Source organism: Gracilinanus agilis, chromosome 1, assembly GCF_016433145.1.
Source record: "Gracilinanus agilis isolate LMUSP501 chromosome 1, AgileGrace, whole genome shotgun sequence".
NCBI classification, from domain to species: Eukaryota; Metazoa; Chordata; class Mammalia; order Didelphimorphia; family Didelphidae; genus Gracilinanus; species Gracilinanus agilis.
The window spans coordinates 510,725,162-510,746,663 of record NC_058130.1 but is presented as its reverse complement, the minus strand read 5'-3'; the positions used below and the strand labels follow the sequence as shown (position 1 = coordinate 510,746,663).

General features: G+C 35.6%; 1 protein-coding gene across 1 annotated transcript in view; it reads right to left on the bottom strand.

Moving 5' to 3' along the window:
• TOX (thymocyte selection associated high mobility group box) overlaps positions 1 to 21,502 on the bottom strand; it is a 365,524-nt gene that overhangs the window by 9,022 nt on the left and 335,000 nt on the right. The window contains exons 6-7 of the mRNA XM_044657995.1: positions 17,555 to 17,635; positions 2,596 to 2,982 (exon numbers count right to left, since the gene is read on the bottom strand). Coding sequence (XP_044513930.1) covers positions 2,596 to 2,982; positions 17,555 to 17,635 — 468 coding nt within the window. The remainder of the gene's footprint in view (positions 1 to 2,595; positions 2,983 to 17,554; positions 17,636 to 21,502) is intronic.

Genomic DNA, 21,502 nt, shown 5'->3' with positions numbered 1-21,502 from the left:
GTAATCACTGTCTCACTAATCATTGGAGAGCAAAGATATATTCTTTGTAAAAGACAACAAATAAATATGACCCTGAACGTAAAGTCTTACAAATAGAAAAAATGCAGGTGTGAAAAGGATTTTTCCTTATTTCTGTTCTCTAATGGAGCAACTCATTTGGTAAAAGTAGGCAAGAAAAAGGGCCTGATTATTTTTATCAGTATTTTTGGCTCAAGGAGTATGGTGGACTTAAGGAAAAAAAAAAGATCATTCTTCCTCACTAATTTGATCTCAAAACTGAGCCAGATCTCCCAAGGCCTGGAAATTGTCTAACTGACAATAAGCAGCCAGTATTCTATAATAATGTTAGTCTTAATAGCAAATTCTTGATTGAATATGATTGCTTTATCTCATCCACTATAGTATAAATTACATGGGGCTTAGATTTTTAGTTTTGTAGGATGAAAATTTGAATATTTTAGTTGTAGTTCCAGAGACCAACATGTTATTTGGGTTGAAAAATAAGGCTGAATTTAATGGATGTCTACACTCATCTTAATTTGTTTGGGCAATGCTTTTAGGATCTTTTGGTATTTTGCAATTCTTGTTCAGCAAAATATCCTTTTTTAAAAAAAAGGGAAAAAATTACAAGTATAAAGTTTGCTCATTAGAAATCTAAATTGAGATGACATACAAATAACTTCAATAAAACCCAGTTTATGAGATTGGTACCTAGTACCTCTTGTGGTTCCTGTTCTCCACCAAAGCCAGATTTCCACATATTGTGAGCTGTGAAATAACTGAAACTTCCAGGGTAATGCCACCAGCAAAGAAAAAGCTTGATTATGTCATCCAACATTAACTGGATTCAACAAGGATATAAATGAAAGACACTTTCTCAACTTCTCAAGAACCCGAGGGCACTAGATATTAGGTCTGACATGACTGCTCCTCAATGTTGCTCCACTGATCTTTGTTGAACATTGCTGGATGCTGCCAGGGATAACAATACTGGCTCATGTGGTAGTGATACTTTTCTCTGATTCCAGATTCTGGCTTGTCAGTAGAAGAGGTGCTTTTACTTCATTATAAAAGAACGAGTGGGCTGTGTTCTGGCTCTTTGGGATTAAAGCAGTAAAGCTTTATAGTAAATAGTAAAGCAGATCTTTTAAAATAGAAATTATTAACCAGCAGTGTATAGACCACCAAAAGGTCAATAGATGGATTTCGGGGGGGGGGGGTCAGAAGATTATTGAATTTGGATAGGGGAAAAAATTACATATTTATTTCAATGAAATTGGTTTTCTTTGTAACTCTATATTTTATTTTATGCATTTATTCTGAAAGGTTATTTGGAAAAGGGGTTCAGGACTCAACCACCAAAAGTTTAAGATAAAGGTAGAGAGTCTAACACAATCCTGAGTCCTAGATCAGCTTAGTCTCTTTCTTTCAGGACATAGGCCTAAAATTGGCTTTGCTCAACAGGCAATTCTTTGCCACAGGCACTAAGCTCTTTTCCAGACAGAACAGAATATTACTAGTAACTAGTGCCCTCAGCCTTAATTTTATATATTAAACTGTACTTCCTGGTCAATGAGACTTTAGTCCATTTCAGACCACTCTCATTAGCTTATGACCATAAAGTCTGTGTGACTATTAATCCAATTTCTAGGAGCTAAACTACACCTAGTCATCATTCAGGAAAGGCCACTCACTCTTTCAATTAACTACCCCGGGCTTTGAGGTCCTCTAGTTTCTCAATTTCCAAGCTCTTTTTCTTGCCCATGCAAATGAATGGAGGAGGGGAGGAAGGAAATGCAATAAAATTATGTCCAGGGGGCAAAGATAGGATCTTCCTCTGCCCTGCCATAATACCCCCTTTATTATGCATTCTGAAACTTCCCAGGCTTTGAGCTTACTTACACACATTATTAAATGATAATAGACTTTGCTACCTAAAAGACTCTGAATGTATAGATGTTTTTCATATTTTGATAACTCTTTCCCTACACTTGGTTTCCCTCATAACCTTATGTATTTTAAAAAATACATAAAAAAAAATTTATCCTGAAAAATAGTTCAGAGGCTTCACCAGACTGTGAAAGGGGTCCAAGACACCAAAAAGGTTAAGAACTCCTTACTTACTTAGATGGAAGTTTCAAAACTTTTAGCCTTTTTAAAAAACAAGTGCTGCTAATCCCAGCAACACAAACCAAGAATGTGACATGGAGTTGGGAGAGAGATGTACAACAAAATAGATTGTGTAGGAAGGAACCTATGATTATGGGAAGAAACAACATCAGGAATTCTTGTGACCTCGTGATGTATACCACAATTCATCCTTCTAAATTATACTTTTCCAAAGAGCAGGACTGTATTTATTGAATACCAGCAATTCTCCCTTTTTTTTTTTTTGCATCTGCATTTAGACTGTTCAATCTTACTTTTACTTCTTTCTGGCTTTTTAAAGCTTCTGTTATAGTGACATGCGGTAAAAGTACAATAAACCTATTCCACAGAGCAGAAAAAAAAGATAAAAGCACTTTCCATTTATTATAATAAGTATTCTGTTGTTAACAAAAGAGGCTTGAGCCCCGAGTTAGCCAAATAACTCACCTGCTGCATTGTGGGTGAATGTAAGGCAGACTGGACCTGCATTGGTAGTTGGTTTCCAATTGACTGCTGCATTGCGATTGGCTGGTGTTGCTGTATATTGAGATGCTGGTGAAGAGGTGGGCTGATCTGAAGGGGAGGAGGAGGAGACACTGCCATGTTGGCTATAGAGACAGTCACTGGCATTTGGTTATTAGGTTTCGGCGCTATATTTCTGGGGAGACTAGGGTGCATGGCAGTCACATGAGGATTCATTCCCGGCTGTTGGTGATAGTGGGAACTTAGGTAGAGGGCTGAATGAGCTTGAGTGGGCCCGTGAAACACTGACTGTTTAGAATTAATCAGCTGAGGAGGCTGGGATGTTTTAACATCAACAGGTTCACTGTAACTCTGTGGAGAAAACAGACCAAAAAAAAAACTATTTAAGACTGAAGAGCATGCAGGCTGATTTCGAAAGTCAAGAATATTTGTTTTTATACTCATGAATATATATATATATATATATATGCTATTTAGCATTTTTGTGCATACTAGACACTTGATAATGCTTGTTGGACTGGACTAGATTCTTGGCCCCCTGATCTAAATAATGATGGGCATCGCCTCAATTTCTAGTTCTTTGCCATCACAGAGAGAGCTGCTATAAATAGTTTAGAACATAAAAGTTCTTTTCCTTTTTCTCTGATCACCTTGGGAAATAGACCCAACAGTGGGATGGCTGGATCTAAGGGTACGCACAGTTTTATATCTCTGGGCATAATTCCAGATTGTTCTTCAAAATGACTGGCTCAGTTCACAGTTCCATCAATAGTGTATTGGTGTCCCCATTTTCCCACAACCACTCCAACATTTGTCATTTTGCCTTTTTATCATTTTAGACAATCTGATAGATGTGAGATAATATTTCAGAATTGTTTTGATTTGCATTTCTCTAATCAGACTATGACTAGGACTATGGCTTTGATTTCTTCATCCAAAAATTGTGTTATATCTTTTGACTACTTATCAATTGGAGAATGACCTAAATAAGATAATTTTTTCACATCACTTTACCTAGAGGGTATTACTCCAAAAATAGTTTTTGTATGTTTGAGTTTATTTTATACAATAAATTATTTTATACAATTTACAAGGTGTTATCCTTATATCAACATTGTGAGTTAGGGAGCACAAATATTTTCATTGTCTAGATCAGTGATGGTGAATCTTTTTAAGATGGTGTCCCACTCCCACAGACTGACTGCCATGCTGGCTCCCCACCCATAAAGAGCATGCTGTGCCTCTCCCCCCATAGAGTGTCAGGTGTGCTCCCCCCTTTCTCCACACAGGGAAGGGAGGAAGTGCTACCATTAGGCTGCTGGGAAGAGGGGTGGGTGAAGTGAGGAATGTCCTCAGCAAGTGTAGAGAGGGGGAGGGGAGTGGTCTAAGCACTCTGCTCTCCTCCAGCTCTGCCGCCTGTGAGCTGCCCACATTAACCCCTGTGCACTCCCACTGGCTACTGGGCAGAGGGGTGTGAGGTGTGAAAAAAACGTCATCAGGCCTGGTAGGGAAGGTAGCTGGTGTCTGCATGCCCACAGAACATTCTGCATGCCATCTCTGGCATCTGTGCCATAGGTTCACCATCACTGGACTAGATGAAGAAACAGAAGCTTAGAAAGCTGAAGGGATTTGCCTAAGATCACATGGTTAGTCCAGTTGCAGAATCAGCACCTGAACTCATATCTCCTTAGCCAGGGTTCTTTCACTATTACATCTTATCTTTCTTATTCCAGCTGTCACTGAAATAATTTACTGTTGGATTTTTTTCTTCTCTAGACTCTTAATTTCTAAGTTGCTGACTTTTCAGTTTATTTGAAAACAAGAAAGTAGCACTATTGTTCTAAATCAGAACTGTAGCATACTTTATGGTTTATCTTTGGTCTTCTCTTATGGATTATGCTTTTGGTATATATTTTTATTCTCAGTGACATCAAGAAAATTTACCATAATAACTGCAATGAGAGAATGGGATTTATTGGAAATGGATTTTGAGAAATAGATTGCTGAAATAAATTATTTAAATTGCAAAGAACCATATTAACACATCTTTAAAGTAACTCACTGCAGAGCTTATTTTGATTTCTTTAAGTAGTTAGTAATGAATTGTTCTCCATAATGATTTGGATAAAAATAATCTCTTTCCTAATTTTGAAACTCTATCAAAATTGCTGTAATTTTGCCATAAAATTTTCTACACCGTCATATACTAATTTTCTAATGATATTTTAATTGACATAAACTAAATTCATTCCCCTGAAAGCCAGAAAATTGTTTAGAATGAACTTGTAGATGTTTTTCTTTAGTACAGTGGATAAAGGGCAGGCCCTGAAATCAGTAAGACCTGGATTCAAGTCTAGCCCCTGAAAATTCTTAAGTATGTGCTATGAGCAAGTCACTTAACCTCACAATGCCCCAGACAACTCTGTAAGACTATAAATTATAGATGAGTTCCTCTTTTGAATTGTGGACAAAGATGGAGGGAGTTTGTATCTCAGAATTTCCTCATTATAATGAAATGACAATTCTGGACTAGGAGGAAAAGCAAATGAGAATTATCTGTTTCCATGAACCTGTCTACTAATATTGCAGGGGGAGGAGAAGTTTTCAAAATAACTGGTAAAAGGTGAAACTAGCTAGAGAAAATGCTAAACTGGCTCCCTGGAGAAATGAGTCAGTTTGGCAAAACAAGACCTTGATGAGGCCTATGTGCCCTCATGCTGTAACCTCTGTGTCACATTTATTCAGTTTACAACTCAAATAAGTTTCTTGTTACTTTCAGCCCTGCAGGATGAGAGGAGCCTGAAAGGGTTTATTTACATTCTTCCTGATCTATGCATCATCATCAGTAAGCCACCAATGTACTCATTTCAAAAATTGTTTATAGGACTATGAAAAATGATAATTTTCATAAGTCAAGCTACAGCCCTGGTAGCAATTAAAAAAACATGAACATTTTGGCCAATAAAATAGGAAAATTCATTGAAAGAATGAAGCTGCATATGTAGGATGACTCAGAGAAAATTTCAGACTGTACTAAAATAGAAGTGACTGGTGGAAGAAGAATGCTGGATTTGGAATTAGGAAGATCTGAGTTTAAATTTGATCTTAAACACCTACTATGTGATCCTGAGCAAGTCACTTAACTTTGTTGGCCTCAATTTCTGCAACTGTAAAATAGGAACAAAATAACAGGACCTACCTTGCAGGATTGTGAGGATCAAATGAGATAATATTATTATTATAATATATTATCTATAATGTATTATAATATAATAAAATTAGTACAGTGCCTGGCATATAGAAGATACTGTACACATTCTTATTCCCTTCCTTTCTCTACTTATTCTTGAGATAAGAAAGACCATATGTAAGAACTGTTAAAAAAAAATCAGACACATTCTATTCGATTGAAACGTGGGGATCTACCAGAGTCAGTAATATTTTATGTAGAATAAGTGCTAAGTAATCCTAAAAATTTCCATCTTTTGGATAATGTTCTAATTCTGATATGTTTCTATGCCTCTGATCAATGCTGAAAGAGCCTCCTTAAATAAGGTCAAATATTTAAATCAAGCACCAGCTTGATTGTCAACATAAAAGATGTGATTTTTTTCCACATAAGGACATTTAGACTAGTCATTTTATGACATATAACTTCTAATAAAGTCTTTCTCTAAATGCTTTTAAATTTTTTCTCCTATTTTCTTTGTTATTAGCAGAAAAGTTAAAACTATATACTACCAGCATATATATACATACATATGTATATATATATAAACTAGTGCTTTAAGTTTTGCAAGATACTTAAATATTAGGTCATTTTATCCTGTCAAAAATATTTAGAAGTTGGTTCTATTATTATCATTCTCATTTTACAGATGAGGAAATTGAAGCAAGCAAAGTTTAAGTGACTTGCCCAGGGTCACATAACCAGTAAATGTCTGAGACTAAATTTCTTCCTGACTCCAGGTCTTGCATGCTATTTACTGTACTACCTAATAAATGTTTGTTGACTGACTATTAAACTCTATTTCATATAAGGAAGAAAGGATTACATAATGTTTATGATGAGTTAAAATAGATTCTATTTTTCTATTAAAATTTTAATTTACACATTGCTGTCTAATTGTTTTTTTACCCTAAATAGGAGAGGACATTTACCCTTTTTCTATGGCCAGTATATATGAGGTGAATGTAATTGAAAATATTTCCATTATGTTTCTCTGCAGCATAAATCACCTCATTTATAGAGGTGTTTTTCATCAGTTAACAAAATATATGTATGTTTATATATATTATGTATATAATTAAGTGAAATAAATATTTATATTGTGCCTTCTTTGTAGGCATTGTGCTAAATGTTCTTTATAAATATTATCTGATTTGATCCTCACAACAACTCTGCAAAATAGGTTCTATTAATATCATACTTTTACAGTTAAGGAAACTGAGGCAAACAAAAGTCAAGTTACTTGTCCAGAAATATACAGCCAGGAAGTGCCAAGTACGGATTTGAACTGTGTGTATGTAGTATAATCTCACATAGGTAAGCCTTGTTATTCAGATATACTCATATAATCACCCCAGGAATTGGAATTTAGTGTATAATCGCTGTTATTTCAACATTGTTGGCACAAGTAAATTTATGTAAATAAATTTGACTTAAATAAATATATTCATGATAAATTTATAACAGCAATAACTAATTCAGGGGAACCCAGATGCACTGCTATAAGAGTAAGCTTTATTTTTTTTTTGTTCAGAGGAATCACTGAATTCCATACACATTCCCACCCCCTGCAAGTATAAGTTAAATTTCTATTTAAAGAATCATATTTCTTGCCTCAAGAAATAACTATGTATATTGACCAAAAACTGCTTCTGTTTTATTAAATTTATTGTGCTTTTCTGCTTCTTTGACTGTTATTTATCACTCTCTTTGGACAACCCTTCCTCTTCCTGCTCCCTAAAAAGGGGTACTTCTTAGTCCTCTGTCTTAATCTTTCTTCTTTTCTTTTTGCTATCCTTTCTTTTGGCCATCACGCAGCTTCACAGAATTTCAAGGTTGGAAAGGACTTCAGAAATTATCTACTAGTCCATTCTATATTGGAACAGGGATTACTTTACAACTATTCCAGACAAGTGGCTATCATTTGTCCATCTTAAGATCTCCAGCAAAGAGAAGCCAATGATCTTTCAAGGCAGCCTATCCCACTTTTGAATGACTAATTCTTTGGTAAATAGAACAACCCCTCCAAAATTTCTACCTGTTATTCCTAGTTCAGTCCTCCTGGCTCAAGCAAAATGAATTTGATCTCATTTGTACATGCCTGGCCTTTAACTACCCAAATAAAGTTTCACTTATCATCTCTACTGTAGTTGACTACCAAATCTTTATTTTCAGCCCTAACCTCTCCCCTGAGCTCTGAATCAACATTTCCAAATGACTATTGGTACCTCTAAATGGATGATTCACCAGTGCCTCAAACTCAGTATAACACAGGCTGAACTCCTTAATTTAGTTCCCAAACACACCTTTCATCCTGATTCCCTTGTTTTTGTCAATGGCACTACCTATCTTCCAAATCCTAAAGGTTTCCTCTACTTTGGTCCCTATAGAAATTCAATGTACTGCTTCATTACTGACTGAATAAAAGCAAACTCTTTCACCTGTCATTCAAAGTCCTCTGTGATTTGACCTTAACTTTATTTTCCTGTTTTTTTTTCTCCCCCAATTCCCCTTAATGAACCCAACAGGGCAGCCATGCTGGCCTACTGTTTCTTGAACATACCACTCTCCCTCTGTGCCTTGCTCATGCTGCTCTCCCCATCTGGAGAGCCCTTTCTTGCCAATTCAGTCTTACAAAATTTGTATTCTTCAAGGTTCAGTTTGATAACTTCTCTATGAGGGCTTCTCGGATTCTCCCATTTACATGTAATGTTTCTGTCCTTTGACCCGACAAAAAACTTCTCATTCTCCTTTCATATTATAGCTTGTATTACAGCTATTTGTGTGTATGTCTTATCTTCATAAGGAAAGGCATTTATCATCTATAAATGTATATACACACATAAAGATATATAATTACATAGTTACCTATATGTATATTCATTAACCAACAATAACTGAAAGCCCAGTATGTGCAAGGTAATGTAGGAGATTTAAAAAAATTTATATGTAAAACATAAGTAATATACAACTAAAAGAAATACTAATAGTATATTTTAGTAACTACTATTAAAATAGGTTTTACATATAAATGTTTGTACATATTTTAATCTCTTGCAGTGCCTCACACTAAGGGATTTTTAATTAATATTTGTCAAATGCATTTAAAATATTTTCTCAAACATTAGATAATTGTCCAGTCACTTCAGTTGTGTTCAACTCTTCATGGTTTTACTTGGGATTTTCTTGGCAAGGATACTGAAATGGCTTGCAATTTCCTTCTCTATCTCATTTGACAGATGAAGAAACTGAGACAAACAAGATATAGTGACTTATCTGGGGTCACACAGTTATGGTCTAAGGCTGGATTTGAACTTGGTTCTTCCTGACTCCAAGCCTAGCACTCTATCCGCTATGCCACCTACTTGCCTCAAAATGAAAGCAGTTATTTTTGTTGTTCAGTTGTTTATGACTTTTAGTGAACCCATTTGGGATTTTCTTGGCAATGATACTGGAGTGGTTTGTCATTTTCTTCTCCAACCCATTTTAAAGACCTGAGTTAAATAGAGTTAAGTGACCTGCCATGATCACATGGTTAATAAATGTCTGAGACCAGATTTGAACTCCTAAAGATGAATCTTTCTGAGTCTAAGACTAGAACTCTATCCACTCCTCCACCTAACTGTCCAGAAAAGAATATTAGAGAAAAACCATTGATGACCATTATTAACCCACTCTATACACTGTGCAAACTAGCTGCCTCAAAATGAAGTAAGTTGTTTTTGTTGTTCACTTATGTATAATTCTTAGTGACCTCATCTGGGATTTTCTTTGCAAAGATACTGGATGGTTTATCATTTCCTTCTCCAACTCATTTTACACATAAGTCATCTATGGATTCTGACACATTTTATCTTACTCACGAACTATTTCCCCATGACATTGTTTAGGAGTTAAAGTTGGAATGGTTTTTGGCATAGAGTAAGCCCTTAATAAGTTTTTTTTTAAAAATTCATACAATGATAAAAGTAAATTAATCTTTTTTTATTTCAATCCCCCCTTTGTGGAGTTTGAAGTACCATTTCCCCTTTCTATAAATGGAAGAATTCAGGTAATGAAGTATAAAATGCCATCCAAAACTGAAGAAACATGAAAAAAATATAAAGGAAGAAGTTCTAGCAATACCAGATTTTAAAGTATATTATAAAACAGTAATTATCAAAACTATTAGGTACTGGCTAAGAAACAGAAAGGAAGATCAGTGGAACAAAATAGTCATACAACTACCCAGAGCTATAAAACCATGCATATCCTTGTCTATTTCTCAAGGAGATTAGGGGAAGAAGGAAAAGTACCTATATATTCCAAAATATTTATAGCAGCTCACTTTGTGGTGACAAAGAACTGGAAATCAAGGGGATATCTATCATTTGGGAAATAGCTAAACTAATTGTGGTATATGGGAGTGATGGAATACTTCTGCATCACAAGAAATGATGAGCAGATTAATTTTTAAAAGACTTGGAAAGAACTACATGAGATAATGAAGAGTGAAATGAATAGAACCAATGTTACATAAAGCTAAAGACTTAATATATTTAAAGAAAAACTTGTGAAAGTTCATTTCTAGAGAATGGACTGAGAACTGGAAACATAAAGGCATTTTGCTGGATCATGCTTTCGGTGTTGTGGGAAAGCAAGGAAGAGGCCGAATAAAAAAATATAAAATAAACAAACAAACAACTGGCTAAGCAAAGCTGAGCCCAAATTTGCAGACTCTCATTTTTTGGGCCTAACAAAGGTAATTGAAATGCTTCATTGTTAACACTGTAATAGTACTTTTATTAACAGTGTAAACACTGAAAACTATTTCTCCCCAGAGTTTCTCTTTTGAAGTTCTTTTGAGTCTATACTGGCATCTATTTCTTTCACAGATCATGCCAGTATTTTAAGCAAGTATTGTCTCAATTACTAAAAAGAGAAAATTAACATTAAAAAATTTAAAAATGTGATGCTTCATTTTCTTTTGCCCTATTGGAAATAGAGAATATGACAAGAGCAAGTCAAATATGCTTACAGGGAAGTGTCTTTCAATTTAATGCTGGTCGAAATTGAATTGAATTGAATTTCTCATTTAAGTAAAATGAATCAAATCTCTGTTTATAATCCCCAACACTAATAACTTTTCTTTGATCTCTATTTTACCTGACAAATATAATTGTCCAGTGACCACTCATTTGAAAACCACCTGGGTGAAGCTGATATTGTTATGAGATGAATTTGCTCTTGTAGTTAACTTCTGAGAGTGCTCTATGTCCTGCTGGCCTCCTACTGTCTACACCTGGACACAAATGCTGAAGGTCTTTCCCCATAAGCCATAGTGACTTCATTAAAGAACTCAATGATACTGCCAACTAAGGTCCCTTATAAAATGCTTCTTTCAATATATTTTTCAGATGTTAAAAAATATATATAGCATCCATTGCTCTGCTATATGTTCCAAGATTCTCTAGGATTCATTATTACACAAGTTTTTGATTATTTCAAATCATCTCAATCCCATTTGCTCTGGATAATGAAGACACTGCTGTATATCTGACTGCCTCTACACTATGGTGATGTAGGCTATAAAAGTGAAAGATTGACAAAGCAATTGTTATTTAAAATAGGGAAGTATCAACAGAAGATATAAAACTCACTGGAGGTAACACCACGGGAGTTGCCGAACCAAATCAAATTAATAGACCATCTAATTTGATTCCCTGATTTCAGCACTGACCACTACTCAATGCATTGGGAATTAAACAAAATTTTATGTACCTACTCTATTGTGCATTGTTACATATGGGGGGAAATTCTTCCTGGCCCTTGCAGGTGATTAACTTGCACCCTGAAGCATGAGATTTTATTATCTTTAAATCACTGTCTGGGCTTACGGAGCTGCAAATTTTATGTTAACAGTCATAAAATTATCCAGCCCATTTTAAAATTCAGACACAGTATTTGTCTCAATGGCTTTCCATGGCACTGAATTCTGCCAGTTTACCTCATGCTGTAAAAAGAAATCATTTCTTTTATTTGTTTTAAATTTACTACCTTTCAATTTAATTTGAGTGCTGTGTTTCTGTATTATGGGCATGGTAAAAAGGATACTTCATAATCTGATTGAATATTATCTTCCTTGTCCTGCCTTGTACATGAAAGGGGGGAGGCTTCTAATATCACTCTCTTTGTAAATTATGGTGTCCTACCAGATTGGGGGTGTTAAACATGTGACCCATGGGTGCTGAAACCAGATTAAAATGCCATTGGGAAATAACAAAATAAATAAAAAAGATAATAAACCAAATACAATGTTATATTTTAAAACTAATTCAATACGTAGGCCACAGGGATCTTCATGTATAGATTAGTGGTCCCATTTCTATTTGAGTTTGATGCCTCTGGTCAAATGGAAAGAGTACTGCATTTGGAGTCAGGGATCTGGGTTCTAGTCCTAGTGCTTGCTCTTTGTCTGTGGCAAGTCACATAACCTCAGTTTCTTCATATATAAGATAAAGAGGTTAGATTAAATTATTTCTAAGCTATTTTCCAGCTCTAAACCTATGCTTCTATAGTCTCATGAGATAATGAGAATACAAGTTAGAAAGCGAAAAGTTAGAAATGGAAGTCTCATAAATGAAGGCATAGCTACAGATGAGGGTTATCTCTTGCAAGCTACATACTGTAAGAGGCCATAAACATATCAAAATGTTGACACTACAAACATTTTATAAGCCTGATTTGGAAATACCTTCATCACCATTGGCAATTCTTTTAAATAGAGTAACAATTTTTCGTTCTTTGAGGGTAAATTTGATTTTCTGAAACTTTCCAAAATCATGTGGAGCCAAATCAGTTACTGAGTTGGCAGATTAAGCTGGTGATATTGTTTTGGGTCAAAATGAGGTGTGATTAGAAAGTAAGGATGCTTATTATATTATAGAAAGTCTTATCAGCTTTCTCTGAGGGCAAATCCAAGAGAAGAGGTGGGATCCAAATTTGGCATGATGGCAGCATCACTAGTATTAAAATGTTTTTCAAATAGGGCTTTAGGGGAAGGCAGAGCCACGAAGGCAGATTAGAGACAGTCCCCTCCCCACAAACCCCTGCTGAAATCTGAAGTATTTCATTGGTCAAAAAAAACCCAACTAATCTGGAAAATAGATCAAGGAGAGATAATTTAAGTATTACTGGACTAAATGAAAGCCATGATCAAAGAGCCTAGATATCATATTTTAAGAAATTATCAAGAAAAACTGAACTGATATGTTAAATACAGAGAGTAAAAGAGAAATTGAAATAATTTACTAATCATCTTCTAAAAGAGATCACCAGATGAAAATTACTAAGAACATAATAGCTAAATTCCAGAGCTCCTAGACAAAGAGAAAATACTTCAGGCAGCTGGAAAGAAACAATTCAAATGCTGTGGAGCCATCATCAGGATCATGCAGTGTTTTATTGGCTTCCAAGTTAAAGGAGTGAAGGCCTTGGAATATGATACTCTTGAAAGCAAAGGACCTAGAATTACAACTGAGAATAATCTACCCAGCAAAACTGAGTATAATTCTTCTACGGGAAAAATGGATATTTAATGAAATAGAGGGCTTTCAAGCATTCTTGATAAAAAGATCAGAGCTAAACAGAAAATCTGATATTTAAAACCAAAATTCAAGAGAAGCATAAAAAGGTACATATGAAAGAGTATTCACGAGAGACTCAATAAAGTTAAACTTTACAACACTATATGAGGAAATGATACAAGTAACTCCTAAGAACTTTGCTAATTTTAAAGCATTTAGAAGGAGTTTATTTAGACAAATGACATGAATGTGGGTTGGATATATTAGGATGATCTCCCCTCCGCCCAAATAAATAAAATAAAGAAATGAAAGAGATGCTTTAAGGAGCTTTTAGGGGAAGTGGCCAAGGCCAGTTGGCTTACATCTAAGACAAGACACAAACATTCTAGTCTGGCACTCTACCTAGTACATTATTCTTTTTATTCGATTTTCCTTCTGTATTAGAAATGATTCTATTTCTAGAATGCAGAAGAGCAATAAGGGCTAGGCAATGGGGGTTAAGTGACTTGCCCAGGGCCACACAACTAGGAAGTGTCTGAGGCCAAATTTGAACCTAGGGTCTCCCATCTCCAGGCCTATCTCTCTATTCACTGAATCTGCTACATGCCCTGTTGCTCTGCTTTTAAACACATGCATAAACTCTAAAAGTCAACTTTGGAAGATAACAATGGAGCATACCTGAAAAAAAAAGCATTGGTTGTCTTATTCCCATCTTAGGTTTTATGCAATGCTCTCAAAAGACTATGGTTGGTAATGTCTGAGCCTGCTACTCCCCATTGTCTTGCCCCAAATCTATATTTCTTTCCTTCTTGTTCCTACTCTAACTCCAGATGCCTTGTGACACCATTTATGCCAGGATACCCTGGCAACCCAGTCTGTATTGTTGTGCCCAATTGCTATGCTTTTGATATGTTTCTGGAGGGCTTCTACATTGCTCTGCAATGTTTAAAATAAAAATAACAGAAATTTAGGATATTCTTAGTTTTCTCATTTTTTGTGTAATTACTTTTCCTAAAGCACAGGTTCAAAGTGTTACTCTCCTCACCCAGACCCACTCCCCCACTCAATAAACTCCAGTGGTTTCCCATTGTCTCTAGGTGCAAATGTAAAATACACTGATGTTCAGAGTCCCTGATAACCTAGTTTCCTCTTCTGATATTTCCCTCTCTGATCCAGTGTTACTGGCTTCCTTGCAGTATCCTGAATATCTCTGAGCTCAGTTCTTGACTCTGAGCATTTTCTGTGGCTGTCCCTTATGCCTAGAACACTCTCTCTTCTACTCTGAGAACTAACCCCTCCTGGCTTCCTTTAAGTCCCAACTAAAAACCCACCTTCTACAGGAATCCTTCCAGGTTCCCTCTTCATTCTAGTGCCTTCCCTTTGTTAATGATTTTCTGTTTACCCTATATATGGCTTGCTTTCTATAGATTGTTTCCACGTTGTCTACCCCATTAGACTATAAGCCCTTTAAGGGCTGGGATTGTCTTTTGCCTTTTTTTGTGTTCCTAGCACTTAGCATAGTGCCTGACACATAGCAGGCGCTTAATACATGTTAATTGATTGATTGATTGATATGATGGTATGCTGGCCAGATTTCTGTAGTCACCTGTAAGGTTATGTTGTATATCTATCTATTCATACATAGCACCAGGGTGATCGTTTTTAGCAGAGAGTGGATGTTTACCCAACTCCTTCAATTTGTATACATACAATAGATAGCTGAACATAAATAGATATTTAACAGCTCCAGCAAAATTCCTACTGCCAAAGAGAAGAAAAATGTCAGAGTAAGCTGTAAAAAAGTGCTTGGTTTTTTAAATGCAGAAATGGCAATTCCAAGCATTTATACAAATTGCTATGTACTGTAGGTTGCAATTCTGAGATAGAATAATACCCAAAGTTGCAACTAAGAGCAAATCTAGGGACACTTGTTTTGAAAGTAAAGGCTTAGTCAGTGTTCTGGCATTCTGGCAATCTGCATAGTGTTACCTATAATGCTTTGTCCTTGAATTTTTACTTTATATATTGATTTCCACTTATTGGACGTGGCCTGACTGAAATTCCATTTATTTCATGTTTTTAAAAAGAAACTAAATTAGATGAGAAATGTAGCAAGTGAATTGTGTTTCAGATTTTTGCAGATTAATTCTCCACCATAACACAGTCATGTAATCTGAAGACCTTTAAGTGTGAGTAGATAAAATCCACATGATGGACTTTAACCTCTTATCAGTGGAAAAACTATTAACTTCACATTACGTTTAGATAATTTTTGTATATTTTTTATAGCTGAAACTTCACAAAAGGGCAAAAAAATGTAAATCTAAAAATAGGCTCTGCTGAATGGATGGATGAGAAATGAATAATACTCTGATAAAGGGGAAGTTAAAGCTTTGTAGGTAAACTCTTAACATTTCTGTCCCAAAACATATATTAGAAAGAAGGCTAGATTAAGTGTTAGGAAACATGAGAAAAACTGAGCCTCACTTCTATAGTCATCTAGAGGACAACTTCCTTGAACTGCACTAGAGTTTCTTCTTTTCCACTGCAAGGGACAGAGTTTGAGGTTGCCTAACCCAATATGGGATATCTTATGTTCTTAAACCTTAGTTCTACTATCTTAACATTTCTTTTTAAATCAATAGGTCCGTAGTCTGTTTTAGCTGAAGTTCTGCTTTAAAAAACAACAACAATCCAAAACCAAACCACCACACCTAGTCCAACACTTAAAAATAGGTATTTCAGACTTTTTTTAGAATGGAGTGTTATGAAAATTTTAAAGACTATATATAAATACATCTGTTGTTGTAATAGTCAAGTCTGAAATATGATATATCCGATAACTTCTATGAGACTTCTAGGGTAGAACATATACAGAACAAAAGTTCAAGATCAGTCTTAGGCAATTTAGTCGAGTTAACTAACCCTCAGGTATTGTAATTAAGGGAAATACATACATATATGCACTGCTTTCTCTATGGCAACATGGTATGCTGAAAAGACCACTCAACTTGTACTCAAAAGCTCTGGGTTTGAATTCTGGCCCTTATACAAGCCGTGACCATGAAGCTACCACAACTCAGCAAAGTGATATTTCTTCTGAGTAAAACAATGAAGAGGAATACTTTTGAATTAAATTGTAGGGGTGTTATCTGGTAAAATGCAAAACATTGTACAAATGAAATCATTTGATGCCACAAAGGCAATACTTGAGGATTTGAGACAATAGTAAAGGGCAATTGTGGGAGGGAGCTAAATTTGGAGCTGGAAGTCACCTTAGTCCAGTCCTTTAGATGATCAGACAGAGCCAGGGCTCCTGTTCAGACCATGGGACTGCAAAGTTAGCAATCGTTTTCACTATGACTATTGAGTGATTCCTAGATTCCTTTAAGTCCCTGCTAAAATTCTATTTCTTCCTAGAAACTTTCCCAATCCCTCTTAATTCTATTGCCTTCCCATTATTAATGACTTCCCCTTTAGCTGTTATAGAGCTTGCTTTGTTTCTCTCATTAGATTGTAAGCTCCTTCTTTTGGATTCCTAGCTAGGAGAACAAGGCTTAGCATATAATAATTGGTTCTGTTTGAGTTTTACATCATTAGCCCAAGGTTTAGAGAAGTTAAGTCTCTTACTCAGAGACACACAGCTAGTAAGATGAGGTGGCACCCTAAAACTAATACCTAGCAGTTGCCATAATTCCAAGTCTAGCTCACAGCTAATAAGCCTTGTCTCTATATTTGCTACCTGTATGTTATTTCTAGTCGAGCAATTAATTTTTAAAGATTTTCCTGACCATTCACCAACTGGATTGTGGAAGATAGCCAGCCTAGGAGTATGTCATAAATTGCCAGTGCAAAAAAAAATCATCAACTATGGAGTATCCCACAAAAATATCAACCCCCCAAGTAAATATTTCTTTATTAAAATGAATAGATCTTTCCAGTCTGTTTGGGTTTGTGAAGCACGAATATCTGTTTCCATAAAAGTGGGGCTTTGCTCAGGATTTAGTTTTCAGTTGAAGCAAGTAGTTGTAGCAAATGCCAAAGTGTCCTTTTATGTTTTTTAAATCGCTATCAAAGTCTGTACCTAGATGGCCACAATCTGTCACAATACCAGACAATCATGTGTTACCTTGGATACGAGACTCGCTCTGTATGCAGCTAGCTGCTTCAGGTATTCCTTCTTTGCTGCTTCGGTTTTCTTTTTGTAGACCTACAATAATGAGAGAGTCCAAAATTAGAATACATCTGCTTTTGTTTTTAGAGAAGCATAATTTATATTGATAAGCTCCCATGCTGCCAAAAATGGTCTTTTCCTAATAATCTAGTGGAAATACCTATTTTATTGAAAGACTTTTTTTTTTTTTGAGGATTGTGGCCATAGATTATTATTATACAGAAGAGACTAGAGGTAGTACAATTTCACTTTGGTCAAACTAAAGGATTTATTTAGGTTACTATGAGTACTGAGATAGGCGGTTTGGTAAGAATACTGTTTATGAACACTAGTGAGGATACATGCATGTATACAAAGTATTTTCCATTTATACAGCAGTTAGATTATTTGATGAGAACAATAAAACACAACATATGTGCTTTAACAGCCTACAAGAAATGGCTTCCAAAAATCTTAATAACTTATTCAGGTTCACTAACTTTATTGTTTGTTTGTTTTTTTTGGTTGTTGTTGGTCCTTCCACTCTTTGTCTATAGTCAAGGTCACAAAAACTCAATCTTTTTTGGGGGGATTGAGTTTAAGAAAAATTTAAATCTCATTGTCTTTCTTCTCAGGATAATCTTATACAGGCTGATGAAAATTCTGAGTATAAGAGTAAATGGTTGTAAGAATTGTACATAGACTACTTTGTCTTAATCTTCTACTGATACTAGGCAGCCAGGTCATATAGTGGACAGAGAGGACTGGCTCTTGAGTCAGGAAGAACTGAGTTCAAATTACTTACTAGCTGAGTGACCCTGGGCATATAACTTATCATTCGGCTTCAGTTTCCTTAAATATAAATTGGGATGATAGTAGAACCTATGTCCTAGGGTTGTTAGGAGGATCCATTAAGATGATCTCCACAAAAGTGTTTCTTAACACAATGTCTGGCACACAGAAGAAACTGTAAAAATTGTTATTCACTACCATATTTTCTAAGCACAATCCGGATTGATAAGGACCTACTAGACTTTTAGTTTATAAAATTAAAATCATCTAAAATGAATAGCATTTACTAGATATAAGGCAAAGGTTTTATGTCAATCTGAACAAAAAAAATTTAAAAGAAAAGATTAGTGACATGAAAATACACGAGCATCACTTGATTAAATTTGACTTCTAATATAGTATATGATGGTTCTGCCCATCTTCTGCTCCTTTTACTTAGAACTCCCCAAACTATTTAAATACTAGTTACTTTATATATGGCAAAGCTTTTGATTTACTATAACTACCTCTGACTTTTTCCTCATACTGGAGTTCACACCAGGGAGCCAGATTCTTTTAATTTTTTCCAGTATTGAAATTCATAAGTAAAGAAATATTAATTTGGACTTGTTATCTTTAGCTTTGGCCAAAATATCAAAAGATATATAATGAGTAAAAACTGAACATAGGTCTGCAACAGAGAAACACCGTTTCATTATTTCCAGGGCAGACAATTGTTAGCTAAGCCTGACTCTCTGTTGTGAAATTCAATATGTGAGAAATGGCATTTATTCCAGGGTACTAGTGGTTTTAATTAAGATGGACTATCTCAAGGTAAACAAATGATCAGCCTTGACAAAGGAATTTTAAACAGGACCCTAATTAATACAATACTAATTGTTCATTCCTTTCCTGGCCCTGTTCCTAACTTTCTCTGGACCTAAAATAATACCTTGACTGCAGTTTTATTCTGGGATCTCTTCATTGTGGAACAAGTGGAACAACATGCCACCAAAAATGTTCATCTTGGACTATCCTTCCACAATACTCTCCTCTTTTCCTCCACCAGTTTCTTCTGGAGTCTCCCTTCATCGAAGAGGCTCAGGTTGAATTTTCCTCATATCCCTCCTGACCCCATTCCTGACTTTCTCTGGACTATACAATCATGCCTTCCTTCCATGTTCCTTCATATCTAACAGTTTTTCCTTTAGTTCTCCTTTTATATACTGTCTTTGCCAATTAGAATGTAAGTGCCTTGAGGGAAGGAGTTTTCTTTATTTTTGCTTTATTTGTACTTAGGACAGTGTTAGGAACATAGAAAGGGCTATTTCCTTCCATCTTCCTTGCTTAAGGAAGGCTCCAAGCACATTGGATAAACCTCTTGATCTTATGGGATGACATGGGCAAGAGCTGCAAAAGATGTGCCATCAGTTAGGTCAGACTCTAAGGTCCCTTCCAGCACTGAGTGTAGGTTTTCAGAACCAAAGACACCAAAGCAGAGGAAGCAATTCCAAATCTAGCAAATAGCAAGTAGGTTGGTCCAGGATACAAAATCTAGAATACAGAGGGCATGAAGAGCAGCAATGTGAAATTCAGCAGGAAGGATGGGCTGTGATCAGACTGTGTCAGACTTGAGATAATGCCAAGCTGAGTCCTTCTATGTTGACAGAGGTAGAAGGGAGCCAGAAAAAATTTTTGAGTGGAGAAAAGATAAGGGCTTCAGGAAAACCATTTTGGCAGCTTTATGGAGAACGAATTAGAGATAGGAGGGACTAAAAAGAGGGAGACCGATTAGGAAATGATTATAATAGTCTGGGTGAGATGTGATGAAGACTTAAGGAAGTCGGCATAGGAATAGAGAAAAGGGATTGAATAATGGAGTTGTAGAGGTAGAATCGAGATTGGATATAATGTGTAAAAGAGAGGGACAACTCAAGGATGACCCTTAGATAACCACATGGAAGAATGGTGGTATCTTCAACAAAAATGGAGAAGGGAAACTAAGAGGAGAAACATGTTTCCACCTAGAAATATATCTTAAACCCTTTATTTCTGATAGCCTAATTGTATACATCTAGTTATTTGGGCATCAATTGGTATTTATTTTTGGAGATAAATGTCTGCAAACTGAAAAAATGAAACATTAATTCAAACACTACCATTGCATGTATTTCATTAAATAGTATATGCTATTTATACAGCCAGTTTGGTTACTCAGCCCTTGAGAAACACATGGTTTTATAGTTATTTGCTGATTTATTTTTCCTTAGGAGAGGCAGATTTCTGTATATAGTTTCTTTAAAGCCCCTCTTCAAGACATAAATTGTAATGAATGGCCTTAAACTGGCAGGGTTTACATTTATTCTTAATACCACAGAAACCTTTTGAGAGGCTCTTTCCCACAAAGATAGAGTTCCTATTTATAGCTTCAAAGCAAATATTTCAGTAAACATGTCTTTGATAATAACACATATTTATATAACCTAAGCATTTGTTTTATTTTTCTTAATAAAATTAATAATTTTCTTAATGAAAAAAATAATAAATATTTTCTTAATTATTTTCTTCAAAATAAATTTTCTTAATAATAATTGTTTCAATAATTCTTAATGAATGAGGTCACTCAAAGTGACCCTCATTCAGGTAACTAGGGTCCATCCAGTTTTGTTGTGTGAAGATGCTTTGCATCTTCACACAACAGTTTCCAAAGGTTGTTCAGTCTATGCCACACTTTGGACTGAACGATTCCTCAAAAGAATAATTGTTAAAGAGTCAGATCAAGAAACAATCTTCCAGGGGGCAGCTGGGTAGCTCAGTGGATTGAGAGCCGGACCTAGAGATGGGAGATCCTAGGTTCAAATGTGGCCTCAGACACGTCCCAGCTGTGTGACCCTGGGCAAGTCACTTAACCCCCATTGCCTACCCTTACCACTCTTCTGCCTTGGAGCCAATACACAGTATTGACTCCAAGATGGAAGGTAAGGGTTTAAGAAAGGAAGGAAGGAAGGAAGGAAGGAAGGGAGAAAAAAAGAAAGGAACAATCTTTCATTCACATGGAGGCTGGCCTGATTACTTCTTTTACTCACTTTTATCATTTGTTGTCTACTAGAAGAGCCATGCCATTATGGGACCCTTTGTTTACATTAATTGACA